The sequence below is a fragment of the Coffea eugenioides genome, chromosome 11 (genome assembly GCF_003713205.1).
Source record: "Coffea eugenioides isolate CCC68of chromosome 11, Ceug_1.0, whole genome shotgun sequence".
Taxonomy (NCBI): domain Eukaryota; kingdom Viridiplantae; phylum Streptophyta; class Magnoliopsida; order Gentianales; family Rubiaceae; genus Coffea; species Coffea eugenioides.
Window position 1 is genome coordinate 43,005,650 of NC_040045.1, and position 16,871 is coordinate 43,022,520.

Here is a 16,871-nt window from a genome sequence, read left to right on the forward strand (position 1 = left end):
GAAGCTATATACGCTCAGAAGCATCTACCCATGCGGCACAAATACTCAAAACCACAGAAAACTTGGAAGAAAAAGCTTCCAGATAAATCTGCATAGATAGAACACCAAGAAGTAACTAGGAGAATCAATTCATTCACTTGTGAAACTAAATTTCGCAACTTCACAACAGTTGAAGGTGCTACAAGTTTATACACTTCCTTGCCAGATTAATTATGGCCCACACAGAATAACAGAACGGGTTCAGACAGTAATCAAACAGAAACAAGAACTCAGAACACCTCAACATCAAAGTGATCTCTTAAAAACCCTGAGGCCACATATTATCAAGAATCTAGTATAAAATTCATGATCCTCCCTTCGCGCTAAGTCAATATCATGTCCATTCCCTATATAAGATATAAAAGCCTCAAGCAACTCCTTTGACAAACAGCTACTTGGGGCCAATATCCTTCAGGGCACAGATCTGCTCCTCTCCCATGGCACACATCACTGACACAACCAAGTCCTTTCCCTCAGAGAATCCATCCTTGATCTGTACAGATACCAGCAAATTTCATTAACTACACAGCAATGCATGTGCACAAGAACTTGAAAAATACTGTAACATCAAATTTGAAGCCTCCCTCCCATCTCCCTATTGCTGAGGCATTGAGGGGAATCAGCCAAAAAAAGGGTAACAATACTGATTGAGCTTGGAAAAGAACACCCCAACGGTGTTCAACAAATGAGTTATGACCTCAATATCCAAAACTAGAATCTCCAAACAGTTACGTCTTCAGCCAAGTCAGAGCTTCATAAGTCATTGCATAACAAATTCATGAAAGCATATAGCCACATTTAGCATTTCTAGAATTGATAACTACAACATCAGAAAACATACCTTCCTTTTCCTTTACCAACATTCTATATGTAACCAAGGATCAAGTCAAAGTGAATAAATGAACTCCGACAACTGTCTAGTAAACCATACCAAACAAACCATACCGACAAGTGACTGCACCCCACCTATTCAGAAATTAGCAAAACCAAACATCTACTACCTGTGTAAGCAGATTTTCATCGGTTGGAAGCCTCAGGTCATCCTTAGTGTTTCCATTCTCAGTGAGCAAGCTGACCTGCGATGTTTCAAGTGTTGAATTAGCCTACACCCCATCAGGGAAAGTATACAAGTAAACAATGGGATAAAGGGGCATCGGAACTTACAAATCCATCCTCAGAAATATCAATGAGCTGGTAGTCGGTACGATTGACATGGGGCACCTGTAAAATAAGACATCCAGTTAAAATCCAGAAAAAAAAATTAAAGGGGAATCGCGTATTTAAATATGGCCAATGGTACAGTGGCATTTCAAGACGAAGCGGAACAACGTACATCACAGTTGTGGGAAGAAGGAACAATATCTTCAAGCTTCTTTCCGTTAAAGATATCAATGCCCACAAAGTGGCATTTAGCATGGCCGTGCTTGCCAGTCTTGGAAGTCGAAACTTCAACAACCTATAAGATAGGAAATGATACAACAAAAAAGACTATATTAGTAAAAGGTGAACAAGAAGAACGCCAAAGCTCACTTCTTATTCTGCGTGAGATCATTACCAAAATTTTGCACACATCTACATAACAGTACAAATAATGTTCAGTTTTGCTTCAAACAGAACTCTTCACTCAAATCTGATAAACTGTCCGCTATCAGTTTTTCAGTGTGCTCCAATAGAAAGGTTACTAAATTTGAGAAATTAACCATCAAAGAAAGCAATCAATTTCATACGAGAAGATGAAACTAATAAGATAAATAAATAGATTAGTACTTACATATGCTACAGAAAGCTTTCATGATTAGGACATAAAAATCCAATTAACTAAGCCTCATCAAGTCAAAACCTTCTCAAACCAGTACCCGACAGCAGAGCAATTAAAATGACGTCAGATCTGAACTCACTCAGATTATAGGAAATAGCTCACTAATCCTAATTCGAAAGAAATATTCTGTTTATCGATCCGTCTATGCAACTAATACACCATCCAATCTCCTAACTTAGCCTTTTTATTTCTTCAGAAAAAATCAAAACAGACTCTCAGTTACTTAATTCTAATTTTCTAAACAACGTAGTTTTCACGTGCTCAAATTTTCATTTCAAAAATTCTATTCTTTTCTATCAGAATCTAACCTCCAATATCACTGTATTCAATCAAAAGCAGAACATCTGAAATATGCTACTCATAGTCCAAATTAAACATATGCACTCAGAAAATCATTATAAAAACTGGAAAAATTAGCTTAAAATAATAAAACCTTGCAAGGGCGGTTTTTGATGACGATGTAACCGTTCTTCCGGATAGTACCGGCCTGCTGAGGGTAAGTCTTCGAAGCTCCGGCGTCGGCCTTGGATTCGAAATGATGCTCGTCGTCCGACATCTTCTTCTCCTTCGCTTCGAAGAAAGAAAGCTCAGCTAAAAAGCCAAATTCAGAGAAACAGAAAAGGTACGAAAAGTTGAGAGAGAAATAGCAGAGGCTGAGGGCACAAGCGTGAGCGTTCGACTTTATACCGGAGGAGATTTTAGGGTTTTTGAAATGTGATGTAAAGAGGGTGAAGTCCGGATGGAATCTGGGCCGTTTGATGTTTATCTTTTTTTGGATTAGATATTTTATCATTTTTTGATGTTCGCGTCGAAACGACGCTGTACTTTAACAAGACTCCCCCAATTACTTATTTTTATTTTTAATTTTTTTTAATCTTTCCATCCTTTCCACTATCAACTGTTAGGCATGATGGATTTGACTCTCATCACCTACTGCCACAGGGTTAGAGCATATTTTCGGCATCATCGACCGCTTATGGGAATTCTTAAGGGATAATATCAGAAACCTCCCCTGAGGTTTCTTGAAATATCACTAAGCTCCCCCCATATTTTGGAAATCTCTCTTACCACCCCTCAAGTGATTGTGGGGTCAGAAGTCACTAGTTGACTTCATCAGTTGCCAATAATACCCTTGTTTCTGCTGTTACCTTATTTAGCTGATAAAAAGGAAAAAAAATTAAAGTAAAGAAATTAAAACAATTAAATATTTTACTCTTAAAGCTTTTTGTGGACATTTTACTATCAAACATTCAATTTATAATAAATATATAAATATTTTTAAGTAAAATTCAAAAAGTGTTATAGTAATTTCTTACGAAAAAAACTAGTAAGTTATCTATTTAACATAAATTAAATATTTTTAAAAAAAGAAATATCCCATAAAGTACCAACTCTTTATGGCTTTTCTCTATTACATGAACCAAGTATCAGGTTTGTATGGGCATTTTATTCTGAATCATTTAATTTATGTTAAATATATAAATATTTGCAAATAAAATTCAAAAGCCATTACACAAATATTTTTACAGAAATAGCAGTAACCTCCTTTAAATATAAATGAAGTATTTGAAAGTAAAAAAAAATTGTCCATAACATACCAGTTCTTTACGAGTTTCTTCCATTATATGAATAAAGTACTAGTTATTTATGAGCACTTTACTTTAAATCATTTAATTTATCTTAAATACATAAATATTTATAAGTGAAATTCAAAAAGTGTTTCACTAATATTATTATGAAAGGGAAACTAGTAGGTTTTGTATTTAACATAAATTAAATACGTGAAAGTAAAAAAAGAAATTACCCACTTTTTACTAGCTCTTTACGGGTTTCTTCTATTATATGAATAAAGTACTAGCTATTTATAGGCATTTTACTCTGAATCATATAATTTATGTTAAATACATAAATGTTTGTAAGTAAAATTTAAAAAGTGACATACTAATATTTTTACGAAAGGAAAACTAGTAGGTTTTGTATTTAACATAAATTAAATACGTGAAAGTAAAAAAGAAAAAAGAAATTGCCCATGACATATCAGCTCTTTATGGGTTTCCTCTATTACACGAACAAAGTAATAGCTATTTATGAGCATTTTGCTCTGAATCATTTAATTTATATTTAATATACAAATGGTTGTAAGTAAAATTCAAAAAGTATTACACTCATATTTTTATGAAAGAGAAACTGGTAGGTTTTGTATTTAACATAAATTAATTATGTGAAAGTAATACTCGCAGGTAATTTAATTAGTTTAATTAGTTACTTAATTAAATGCATTCATTTCATAAACCCTAAAGGATGAGTTTAATTAGTTTAATTGTATGAGTGTCCTAATTAAAGGATGAACTAGCCATTTCTTTGCCCAGTTACCTCTCCATCTGCGCAGCTATTTCAAGCGGTAGTTTCACCTTTTAAAGGAGAAACTGGAAGCACTCAAAGTAGCCGTTGCATGTCCAACGGTCATGCAACAGTGCTCATGCCAGAAAAATACTCTCCAATTCACATTTTCCACCTACTGCAACTTTCTTATGTCATTGTATCAGTCAACCTAAGGGTATTAAGGGAACTAAAATACTCTCCCTCCTCCAAAATGCATTTTTTATTGTTACTTTTGCTTAGAGGGGCTGACATTGTTAAGAAAATGTCAATTCAAAGGGTGGTAAGAGAGATTTTCAAAATATGAGGAGAGCTTAGTGATATTTCAAGAAACCTCAGGGGAGGTTTCTGATATTATCCCAATTCTTAAACATTGTCCATCCTCACATTAAGACCGACCTTTTATGAAGGAGTAATTCGTTCTTATCAATTAAAATGTAATATGCGTGAAATACGTATGAAAATTTGATGTTTATCGTTTTTTGATTAGACATTTTATCATTTTTTTTATATTTGCATCGAAACGATGCGGTACTCGAATTGAATCACGACTCTCACATTTATTTAAAATTTTTATCTTCTCACAATTTTCACCCTTAACCGCCAAATACGAATGATTGGTTCTCTTTCGTTTTTCTTATGCAAAAAAATTTGGGTAAATTTCGCTCCGATCACTACTTTTACAGATTAAAGCATATTTTCGAGATCATAATAAGTTTGGGTGAGAATCCTGTACATCACCCACTCTCGTATTAGCAACGACTTTTGGTTTTGATAAGAAAATGGCTCAATTTTACCAATTTAACAACTTGTGTAGGCTGACTCTCTTTCACTGTACTGGGTAGGGTCAGCCGCCCGAGGAGACTCTTTTGAGAGAGATGTTAGGGTGTATCAAATCGGACTTTGTAATCCTACTCCTGTTCTCTGAGCCGGGATCGCATATATCAAAATGCATGATTATCGACAATGGCTAATTTTAACCGTACAAAGTGAACATGCAATGAAATGATAGCCTTTCGTTGTAGCGGAAGGCTAGCATTAGCATTATTAATTGTTGAGGTCTCATCAATCTTTCATGCATGTTGTACTTCTTATCAGTTAATTATTTTAATTAATTATAGATTTTGAATTTGAATTATTAATTTTTTCTAATATTTGTTGTTTATATATTATGTTTTTAAGATTTTTTAAATAAAAACTAAGATTCAGAATTTACCAAAATATAAGCCGATTACTATTCAGCTTTTACAAAAACTACCAAATGAGATAAGTTTGTTTATTAAAAAAAAGATAAGTTTGTTTATATATCAAATTTTTTCAAGCCCCTCGGGGTCAGCTCAGCTGGTGAATCCTCGGGGGTATTCCTCGTGGGACGCGATTCGAATCTGGCTTCACATATCGCCTAGGTGCTCTTGGGGGCGGGATATTCCAGGTCTAGGGAGATTAGTCTAACAAAATTGGGATACTTCCTGAATTGACAAAGAAAAAGATAAGTTTGTTTATATATCAAATTTTTTCAAATAATATTTCCCTTGCATCCATCATAAACACATTTTCCGACTTATATTTTTATATTCTCAATCATTTTTTTATCTTACAAACATTACATCATAAAAAGTGTTACAGTAATAATTCCAAACAATATATTTCTAACAAAATTCAAAATTTTTTAATTTGAATTTGTTTCACAATAACCAGTTTTCCACCGGGAAAAAAAGAAAGTTTTTTGTTTTGTAGAGTGATTATTATTATTATTATAATTATTTGGACAGGGTGCCGGATTTATTTCAAAGGCAAGAAGAGTCAAACTAGCTGTAAGCACCTGATTCTTGTTCAAACGTGGAATACATAATAGTAGTACCTGTCGTCATAAGCAGTAAAGGTTAAAGAGATAAGGAAGAATCATCAAATCGAAATCATCAGATAGGTACAAGAAGTCAAAATTCATGGATGGTACACACCGCTCATTTCGTCAATTGCCACAAAACCAGAGGTTTCTTCTCAAAATTCCTATTCGATTCGGCTATGTCTTCATTCAACAGTTCAACAACGTTAACATCAGAAATAACTGTAAAAAATTTGGTAAAATAGAGAGTTTAATAGTTGAAGACAAAAGCGTAAATTAGTACAAGCAAATTCTAAAAGGTCAAAGTAACCACCAGCTCTGCAGATAGTAGTCGAGCATTAAAACGCTCACGGACCACATCCAGCTTCAATGCACTAGCTCCATGGTTTCTGCGAAACGGGAGCTTCCTTCCAAGGACAAGGACTAATGCCATTAGGTTTTAAGTTTCCAAGCAACCAGAGTTGCATAGTGCACCAGTAAGCAAATGGCAGTGCTGAAGACGGAAAGAAGGCACAAATCTCATCCCACTCGTCCGGTTGGAGGGCTTCACTTTTTTGCAGGCTTCAGCAGAAAGACATCCGTGGAATTGTTTCCGAATCACTCAAAAACGTGATTCAAAAACTTCCACAGAGAAGCAAGGCAAAGTATTGGATCGATGGTTCGCTTGATGGCGTAAAAACTTCGTACTCTTTTGCCGTTGCTCCTATTTTGAACTCCCAGCAGAAAGGGATGAAATGTTGAGGTCATTGATTTCATGCAAGAATATCTGAGGTAGCTCCTCTCTGACATGGCAATGCGCAATTGATACAAGTAAATCTACCACCTTAAAATCAACTTACTGATGCCATGATGGGATTATGAATGTTGACTTCTAGCATAATAAGATACCTAAAACTTCACATATTTCCTCAAATAAATGAGTTCCAATAAACTACGAGACTTCTATCATCCAAACTCACTAAAGCTAAGCAAACCAATATGATTCGTAATTCTGCCACAATCAATTTGAAATAGGATTTCTTCATATATCAAGAAATCTGAGCTACAACTGAAAGACCCTAAGGATAATCATAGGGACATTTAAGTTTGAAATCAGTTTGAGTATTGGTGGAAAATTTCTAGTGTTAAGACCATGACTAATTTACCATGGAATATTCAAGCACATGAAATGGCTCTAATCCTACTTTGAGAAGTTGAGTTATATAAGAGCCTGAATTCACACTCTGCAATCACAATAATTTGAATCCTCTCGAGAAGATGGATCCATGATGATTATAGAGGAGAATATGAAATCTTGTATGGAACAAGTAGACCACTTTAGAAATACTAAAGGGTATTACATTTTGGAAAACTTAATGAGCTCTACAATAACTACCAGCATGCTCCTCCGATTCCAAAGCTTTGCATGTGAAAAAGGATACTCTCAGTAAACCAAATATTTGAATAACTAGAGGATTACTAACCTTTCATTAGCTTCTTGGTATGTGTAACTCGATGCAACTGCTAAAAGTAGTCCATCATAGCTATAAGAAAGTGAGGCAACAGCGTTGGGAAATCTCGGCAACTGCAGAGAGAGCGGTAGCATTTTGAAAGAAGTTATTTAGAAGTAAAAGGTAAAAAATAATTGAAAACAAGACAAGAAGTAGAACAGTTTAGCAAAGAAGAAAAGATTTTCAATCTAGCACGTTCAAGTCAGACATGAGAAGTAGAAATAAGAACAAAGTGCAGACACAGACATGACGATTCAATATTTTCAAAGCTCCAAAAGCTACTTTGGCAAATGTAAATGCCATTGATTGATTCACAAAAGCATGAGAATTACCACAACGCAATCCATGTCACAGTAAACACATTTTCCTAGAATACTAACCATTACATTTACATATACCTACAGAGCTCAAAGCTTCATCCTAAATTTAGAGAAGATCCTAAACTCATGTAGGAGTAGGCACATTTTTCTACCACTCGATCAAATACTAGATTCTTAATTCAGAAAAGATTGCACAAACCAAAATTTCAACTCTGTGTTTGAATTCACCCTGACAGCAGCTGATGCAATCTCATAAAAGTGCACATAAAATGTACCTCATATAGTCTTTTCTTACTCTGAGCATCCCATGTTGAAGCGTAACCTTCATTATCACCAGTGACAAAAATAGTGGGCAGGCTGAAACATGAGAAACATGCGAGTAGTCTCATATACTAAAGGAAAGTTCACAATCTATCAATTCAGAACAATAAGATTATAGCAAAGAATCACATACCATGGATTAAATGCAATATCATTCACAGGGACAATATGATGCCTTCCATCCTTTTTCTTCGGATGGCATCGGAAAGCATATCTGCAAAAGTTTAGAGTCAAAGGCATGTCTTTACCACATATCATCTGAAAAGTGCAAAAAAAAATTTATTTTTACTAAAACATGAAAGAAAAATTAAAATCGTAAAGACTCAGAAATCTGGACTGCTACTTCTGAAATAAGATGAACAAATTACAATACAAAAATTTCTCTACCTAGTGCAGCATGTTAAGTCATTTATAAAGGCATTATAGAGTTACAAATCTGAAGTTAGTTGTGAAATTATGCTTCCAACAATTTAAGAGAGTACGAAACATGAACAAAAGATTGGAAACCCATTTAGTGTTTTTGGTGACAGAGCTTAAAATTTAAGTATTCCCTTTTGTACAATAACATGGTGCTGCAAAAGGGAGTTTATAAGCCATTAACACACTTCATGAGGAAGGGCATCTAGTATACAACGAATAATACCACTGAAATCCGCGTACCAACAAAAGGATGTACTAATTTCTGAGATCTCTGTAGAGTCCATCATGACAATTGACCTCTGTCTCATGCTTAAGTTTTAAACCAAGAGGAACAAGAAATTCTTTTGACCCAGCAAAGAATTTTAGAAGTAGATTGAAGTGGATACTAGTAAACAAGATTCCTTTTACCAAAAATGTATAATAGCTTTGGAGATGAAAGTATAACCATAATAGCATTACAACCAAACTAAATGAGACACAAGAAACAAAACCTTTAACATGTGAAGGTAGACCTTCAGAAATCCGTTACCTTACAGGAACATTCAGTGCTTTAAACTACCAGAAATCATACATACTGACCTGCCACTCTTTGAGTTGCTATCGTTGACATACTCCAAAGCAACCCGTCCATCAAATGATCCAACTGCAAAGCCTGCATGAACAGGCTATTCACCTTTTAATGTCAAGAAGGATAAATAACTATTCAAATATAATATTTCCTTAGAAGTAATCTTCACCGTAAAAAGGACTATAATACTAGCACACCACAAATACAATAAATCTGCTGTCCTTATTTGTTACCAAGTAACTCCAAGACCAGAAATAATGAAGTTTATTTTGGCAGACATATCTCTTGCAACAAAGAACAATATCAGGTTAGGTTATCGTGAGTTGTCTGCTAGCTTAGAAAGACTAACATTGGAGATAATGATACTACGTGCATATTTTTAACGCACCTTCAAAACCAGGACGGACACATTTTATTTGAACGTCCATAAATGATTCTTTGGCTTGATCTAACTTGCTAAGCTTACGCAGGTCGTATGTGCTTACCGATGTCCCAACAGCAATCATCAAATGAAATTCCGAGAGGGACATGGACTCTACTTCTCCACCAAGATTCTCCAAGCATTGAAGAGACTTGACTAATCGCGTGTCCCAAAACTTTATCTTTTTGTCCCAACCAGCAGTGATTGCAAGACCTGTTACAATTGGGAAAGGGAAACATGTCATCGATAATAAGCAGCATCAAATCAAATTGTTAATCATATGCTCAGTGGTGCACAACGGAAGTAGGAGCAATTAAGTAACAAAAACGCTTCCATATGACCACGGCAGAGGATCTACCTACACCATAAAGATAAATTATTTCTACCACTCGATAACTTTTACGAAATCCAACTCCAAAGTGGACACAATAGCATAACAAAGACGCCTTTTTTGGAATTTTGATACGTACAAAAATGCACTAAGCAATTAAAACTTCAGAGACAAAAAGATAAACACGTCAACATATTGTAATCCGACAATACAGTTAACAAAATTCTGAGGTGTAAGTGAATCCCTCCTCATCACTCCAAGAAACTACCCACATGCGATCAGATTTATGCGGAAAGAGAAAAGCTTACTTGTTTCGTTTGAATACTCGACACAAGTAGCTTCATCATGATTTCCAATTCGATCTACATCTCCGGAATTCAGATCATACCTGCCAAAATTCTCCAATAAAAGGGAAAAAAAGAATTAAGTAACAAATCTTAAACAAAAAGGCAAAACATTAAAGCATCCAATCTCAATGTAACGCAAAAATAAGCAATATATCGATTTTCCATTTCTAATTTTGAAATTCAGAAGCAGGGTTTTTTTTTAAAAAAAAAAAAAAGAAAGAAAAAAGAAAAGGAGCTAGAGCAAGAGCAAAAATGAACCTGCGGAGCAACCCATCTGTTGCAGCAGAAAAAGCAAGCGAATCGTCGGCGAAACAACAATCGAGAAGTGGATATTCATCGGAAGCTTCAAGTCTTAGCTTACATGCATCCACATCATACAACCTAAGACTCTGCAAAGCTAAAAAGACGCCTACATTAGACTCGAAATTGGAACATAATTTCAAGACACAGTTGTCTCCACAATCTGCTATTATTGCCGAGGTAAAGCTTACGGAGTCCCAAGAAGAAATGAGGAGATGGTTGGAATGCGGGGCGAATCGGATCCGGGAGATGGCGTCGCGGATCGGGTTGCTACCGAAGCTTAAACAGGTTTGTTTCATGTTCATTGGGGGCGACTCTCAAAGTCGTTCAGCCGCTGCAATTGCAAATGCAGTACTAGCGGTAACAGGAATCTTTTGCTGCTTGAGGTTCTCAGAACGACGTCGTTGCCGGAGGATTTGGGCTCCAAAATTTGAAATGCCGTGGCGCGATTCGAATACGTGTTATCTTCAGGATGGATGCCAGCGTCCACCATTACGACGCCGTATTGAGCTCGGGAAGGCTTTACAATGACGGGTTAGTTAAACAAAGTACCCTTCCTAAAGACTGGTTTGTTTGGATTGCGGTTTATTTGTCAAAATATATTTGCTTATATCATCATTACAATTTCCAATGCACCTTTTTATCTCACACACATCATATCACAAAAAGTGCTACAGTAAAAATATCTCTAATAATTCACAATCCAAACAATATAGGAAATGGGGATTTCACCCTATGAATTGTCGAAAATATTGGTAATACTACTGTAAAGAAGTTTTACACTTAAACTTCACATTGTTTTTAATCTTTCGCCTCTCCATTTCCTTCCATAACTCTTTTTCCTTTTCTCTTCTGACTTGATATCTTCCTAAAATTCCATTTTTCTACTTCATTTTCTCATCTATGAGACCAACCTTTGAAGGATAGCATCCGAGATGATTGAATAAAGATTTCTTCCCCGTTGGGGGAGGGGAAGGTAGGTAAACTTTTAAGGCTCATGTCATTCTTCATACTACCAACCGAGCTCCAAATGTTCCATTTCTTGGCTAAACTCCTATGCAACATACTAAGCACATGAAAAATTTCTGATAAGAGCTTGATCTTCTCTCTGTTTCCCTAAACTCCAAACTCGGCCCAGCATCGGACTGTTGAGCGTTCATAGCTTTTTCAGGTCAACAAACAACTGGCAGAAGTACTGCCCCCATGAGTATTCAACTACCTCTGCAAAATGGCCGTAAAGAAGGAAATGTGAGGTCAGATGAGCAGGATACAGCACAATGGGGAAATATTGGAATTTTCCAAGGCCTAATGTTTTTGCTCCTACAAACCAAGACACGTGCACTCCAAACACACCAGCCATGATGTGCACGAAACATGGATGCACGACCATTACTGCAAAGAAACGTCAACTTTCACATTTACCCATATTTCCAACGACCTAAGCAAGAAATTGTAAATATATACAAGAGTAGCAAGACTACAAGTTTGTAACAATTCTAGGAGATAGCAAAGACCAAAACCAAGTTAGAAATGATATCACTACTGGCAAACAACATAATTGCATTTCTTCTAATTCTTCTCTCCCTTCCTCCTTGCTTGGCAAAAGCTTCATCTCACAAGCTGAAGTCGTTGAATTTTTTATTTGGGACGTAGAAGTCGAACTTGACATCGACAGAACCAGAATTTTCTCCATTGTCTTTATACTCGATGTTAGTAATTGTTCCCGTAGGATCTTCCTCTTGATATTCTGGTCTGACACGTCTAACAGGAACTGTAACCGAGTAGACAGTCCCCAGGTCTGGATCTGTTGATACACTCAGCTGGACTTTATCTTGTGATTCTATCTCCACAAAATCAGATAAGGCAGTCACTATGTTGCTTACAATTTTCTGTTTTGCCTCATCACTCACAGCACATCGATCAGAGAAGAGAATCATCTTCAAGCGGTGCTTGGCTATGTTTGCATTGGAATTCCTTCTTGATGCAGGAGAAGGAAATATTATCTTCCAAGCCAAATTCAACCGCTCAAAGAAGTTCATGTTTATGGCGTTATGTAGGAAGTAGTCAAGTTCCTGGCCAATGGCACTTGAGGACAGCTTGTGTTCGCCAAAGATCCCAATAGATCGTTTGGAATGACAGCGCGTATTGTGGCCCTCAAGTACTGTGCGAGACCATTTAGGCGTTGCGTCAAATACAGCAGATCCACCACCAGGGAAAGAACCAAAATCCACCTGTAATGCCATAAATGAATAGGGACATCAATAAACGATACAGATGCTCGGTACCTATCAGAACAATTGATTAAGTAATGAGGCCTATTGGTCGATATCTGCTGTAAATGCTTGGGGGTACTCCCCCCTCCTTGTGTCGATTATTGCAAAATCAAATGAAAGCTATACCACTTGCACCCCAAAAAAAAAAGATATTTATTGAATTTATGTTCAGCAACTTTTAATTGTAGTATAAAATTAGTATTGACTCAGTGACATGTAATCTGCCCTCTGGAGGAAGTAAATTGGAACCTTGTTAAAATTCACATAAAGCACCATTAAATAGGTGTCGAAGACAACAAAAGACTCCTAAGCATGTTTAACCAGAAAGGATTCACGACATTCCAAACTAGTAGAAAGAGCACTAGTAGAATCATAAACCTTCTATTGACCAAAAGCACGTTGGAAGCAATCTCCTCTAATGTACACTTGATACTGAAATAGGTAATATTCAGTAATGCTTGTGATGACCAAATATCAAGATCAATCCATAGCATACTTGGAATGCTTTTCACGCACTTGCATGTGTCTCAAGAAAGCATTTTTCTTGCTCAAATACAAAAAGCTTTAAACAGTTCAGATTCCACAGTTATCGCAAACTCACAGATTATAACAACTCTTGAAGGAAACATTAGCTACTTGAAGCAATAAAAGAATAACAAAACAAAGGCATTCATTCACCAGCAGGTGAACTATATATGACAGAGCAATTCATGAGCAGAAACTTTAGAAGGATAATCAGCATAAACAAATTCAAAGCACAATCATAACAAGAAGCACCATATTATCAACAAAAAAAAAAAAAAAACTTGATACCTCACTCTAAATTATAGATGCATACTCTTTGGCTCCCACCCATCTAAACTTTAGCTCCAAAAGAAAATGCTCAGTGCAACGCTGCACCACGTCTAAATTATGCAGCTAGACTCATCTATCGTATAATTCCTAATTTCCCATGAATGTTCCTTTAGAAAAAGAAGAAAAAAGGTGTAGCATAAATCCAATATCATTAGTATTTAAACGTGAAATTTCGAAATTTTCCATATTTACTCGAAAGCATTAAAGGCATAAATATGACTAAAGCATAGAAGGGTTGGTTGGTAAAAAAAAGAAAGAAAGAAAGAAAAGGCCAAGCTACACAAAGAATAAGATCACACAACAACAAAACTGCGTTTCAATGAAATCACAACCGGATTACCATCTTAAATTAAGAAACGATTTATTAAGTTCACAAAAGGGGGGGAAAACACCCTTAAGCGCCATAAAGTTTTTTCCTTTATTTTTAAGCGCCATTAAGTTAGCACCTTGACATTAAACAAGCATCGCAAACTGAAAAGAGAGAATACAATTACAAAACGAAGAAAAGGAGCTGAAAGAAAACCTTGGAAGGTGGAAATGAGCAGCGAAGAAGAGGGTTGATGGAATGTGGGCCCAGCGCCGCAGAGACCCTCAAATCTCCCGATATCGCCATTCTTCGTCTCTTGATTGGGATTCAGGCTTGAGCTATTTATCGTTCAGTTATTTTTTCTTCTCCTCCAGCGGGTTTTGATAAATTTGTTCCAAATTGGGTTGGGTGATTTTCAGGTATCTTTTTGGTTTCACCACTGCTTTTGGGAGTTCTGGGTTGTACACTAGTAGTGAAGTAGACTGGCAAGAGAAAATAATAAAGGGGAAGGGTGAACTTTACGATGCCGCTTGGAGTTGTTTTTTTGGGGGGGGTGGTGGTGGTGGTGGTTTGGAAAGAGAGAAAAGCGTCCAAAATATCCCTTACATTTTGCAATGAATTGTCATCCTCATTTTTGAAATATTTATTTTATATTCTTAAAATTTTAATTTTACAAAATTTGCTTGTTCCATCACATTTTATCCTGAATCTATCATATAACTCATACGTAGTCATTCTTTAAAAATGAAAAGATTATATACTATTTGTAATTAAACAAATAAATTGATTCATATTCATTATTATTTCTAAAAAGGTAAAATCTAATCTCAACTATATTTATTTTTTCTCTTAAGAAAGTAAGATTTGACTCAATTTATATTTCATTTTTCTCTTAAACAAGTGGGATATGATCTTTTTATACTTCAAAAAATTTCACACGTAAATCACGTGGTATTTTAGACTAAAAAAGTGATTGAAAATTATAATTGGGATCGAATTTTGTTGATTTAAATATGTAAGGGATGTAAAATTAATATTTTAAAGATAAAGAACAAAAAAATTCATTTAACAAGATATGAGAGACATCTTGAATGACTTTCTTAAAAAATAATTTGTAAAATTTCTCAAGAATGATATATAGTGACTGTTTCAGCAAAAAATCGAACTTGCGGTTGAAAGCTGAGACGAGCCAATATAGGGCCCAGCATTCTTAAACTTTTCAATTTGAAATCATGGGCCTGTTTGGAACCTGAGTTTTTTGGGAGTTTGTCTAAAACTTTACTGTAGTGCACCGTAGAAGTTTTTGAAAAAATTTTGTAAAAGTTTTTTATAAGGTGAAAAACTTGTTTGTAGGCGTTTTTTTGTAAGGCGAAAAACTTTTTTTCCTTTTCTTTTTTTTTTTATCTTTCTCTTTTTTTTTTTTGTTTTCTTTCCTTTTTGTTTTCTTTCTTCTTCTTCCCCGTTACCTCTGCCTCCTAGCAGCAACGCAGCCTGCTCCACCCCCTACTCCGCCACCGGCCCCACCTCTAGCACCTCCGGCCACGATGTTCCTGATTTCGCACCCCAACAGCTGCTGCTCCACCGTGTGTCTCTCCACACTGTCCGTCCCCATTCCGTCCTCCAGCACATCGAATAGCGCCGAGTAGTAATGCAGCGCCTCCACGAACCGCCGCAAGAAGCTTCCCCCTGGCTCAGGTCCTGCTGGTTGCTGGCGCGTCGAGACAGTTCATGGCCACGTACTCGGCGCATTGCAGGAGGAGGCCCAGGAGACAGAGGCCGGAGGACTTGGTGTCGCCAGCTGCTGCTCCACCCAAGGAGGCGGTTGCGGCGGCGGCTTCAGCTCAGCAACGTCGTCGTCCTCGTTGTCTAAGTCGATGGTTCTGTCAGCGAAGGTGGAAGTGTTGTCGGGGCCAAGGGAGGAGTGGCGGCGTTTGAGGAGGAGAGGTCTTCGTGGTGGGCAGAGGAGGAGCGCTTGGACAGCATAGAGGAGGAGGAGTTGGAGGAGGGACGAGCGTTTCTACTGGGGGGAAGGAGAATGGGAATGGGAACGGAATTAATGGGGTTGGAAGCAGAAGTAGCAATAGAATTGGAGTGGAGCAAACTCTGAAGCATGATAGATGGATAGATTGAATTGGAAGCGGTAATTGAACTGGAGTCTAGCCCGGAGAGGTGGTGGTGGGTTGGGATGGGAGAGGAAGAAGAAAAAAAAGGGAAGGAAATTTTTTTTTTTTTTTGTGTGTTTTGTATATTTTGAAGTGGGTAGGTAAAAAACTTAGAGAAGTTTTTTGGGGTTCCTGTAGCAAAAGTTGTTAAAAAATTAGTAGGTAAAAAACTTGCTTAAAAACCTGACTTCCAAATAGGCCCCATCTTTGAAGTTGAACTTTTCTTCTAAACTTACAAGTATATATGTTCAAGAAGTAATAATAATCTCACTTTGCAACTTTGAAATAAAGAATTGCAAATATTTTGTAACAATTTTGTAACTTAGGAGGTAATGCAATACAAAATGTAATCCATCTCAGTTAAGTTTCGGTAAGGAGCCGTTTCTGTAGTAACGAACATTATTTATTCTAAAAATTGATACGAGTTGACTTACCACATGATCGCTTGAACCAAAGTAGTTTCACTGCAACTCAAGTAGCGTCAGAATTAGCCTCACCTGCCAGCTCGTTTGGTCACGGCATCTCCTCAGCGTCCGTTGTCCATCTCTCCCACCAGGGATCGAATCCCAGGGTTAACGTGCCCGAGGGAAAGGGGCCTCTCCTTTCGGGCCAGGGGAATAGTCGGGCAGCAACCTGGATACTAAAGTTGTAATCGAGTCGAGTCAAACCCGAG

General features: G+C 36.7%; 3 protein-coding genes across 3 annotated transcripts; all 3 read right to left on the reverse strand.

Annotated features, from left to right (window-relative positions):
• Positions 1–112: 112 nt before the first annotated feature.
• Positions 113–2,537, reverse strand: LOC113754539 (eukaryotic translation initiation factor 5A). The gene is made up of 5 exons (XM_027298990.1): positions 2,292–2,537; positions 1,373–1,495; positions 1,204–1,260; positions 1,041–1,115; positions 113–532 (listed from the first exon to the last, which is right to left on the reverse strand). Exons 1-5 carry the CDS (start codon positions 2,412–2,414, stop codon positions 431–433), a joined length of 480 nt encoding a protein of 159 aa, XP_027154791.1. The 5' UTR covers positions 2,415–2,537; the 3' UTR covers positions 113–430.
• Positions 2,538–6,338: 3,801 nt separating this feature from the next.
• On the reverse strand, positions 6,339–10,900 carry LOC113754538 (mitotic checkpoint protein BUB3.3). The gene is made up of 9 exons (XM_027298989.1): positions 10,793–10,900; positions 10,560–10,690; positions 10,263–10,342; positions 9,591–9,836; positions 9,214–9,286; positions 8,348–8,428; positions 8,169–8,250; positions 7,547–7,647; positions 6,339–6,865 (listed from the first exon to the last, which is right to left on the reverse strand). The coding sequence occupies exons 1-9, from the start codon at positions 10,898–10,900 to the stop codon at positions 6,787–6,789; spliced, it is 981 nt and encodes a 326-aa protein (XP_027154790.1). The 3' UTR covers positions 6,339–6,786.
• A 1,090-nt stretch (positions 10,901–11,990) lies between these two features.
• Positions 11,991–14,570, reverse strand: LOC113751652 (cell division topological specificity factor homolog, chloroplastic). Its single transcript, XM_027295737.1, has 2 exons — positions 14,253–14,570; positions 11,991–12,832 (listed from the first exon to the last, which is right to left on the reverse strand). The coding sequence occupies exons 1-2, from the start codon at positions 14,340–14,342 to the stop codon at positions 12,215–12,217; spliced, it is 708 nt and encodes a 235-aa protein (XP_027151538.1). The 5' UTR covers positions 14,343–14,570; the 3' UTR covers positions 11,991–12,214.
• Positions 14,571–16,871: the final 2,301 nt, after the last annotated feature.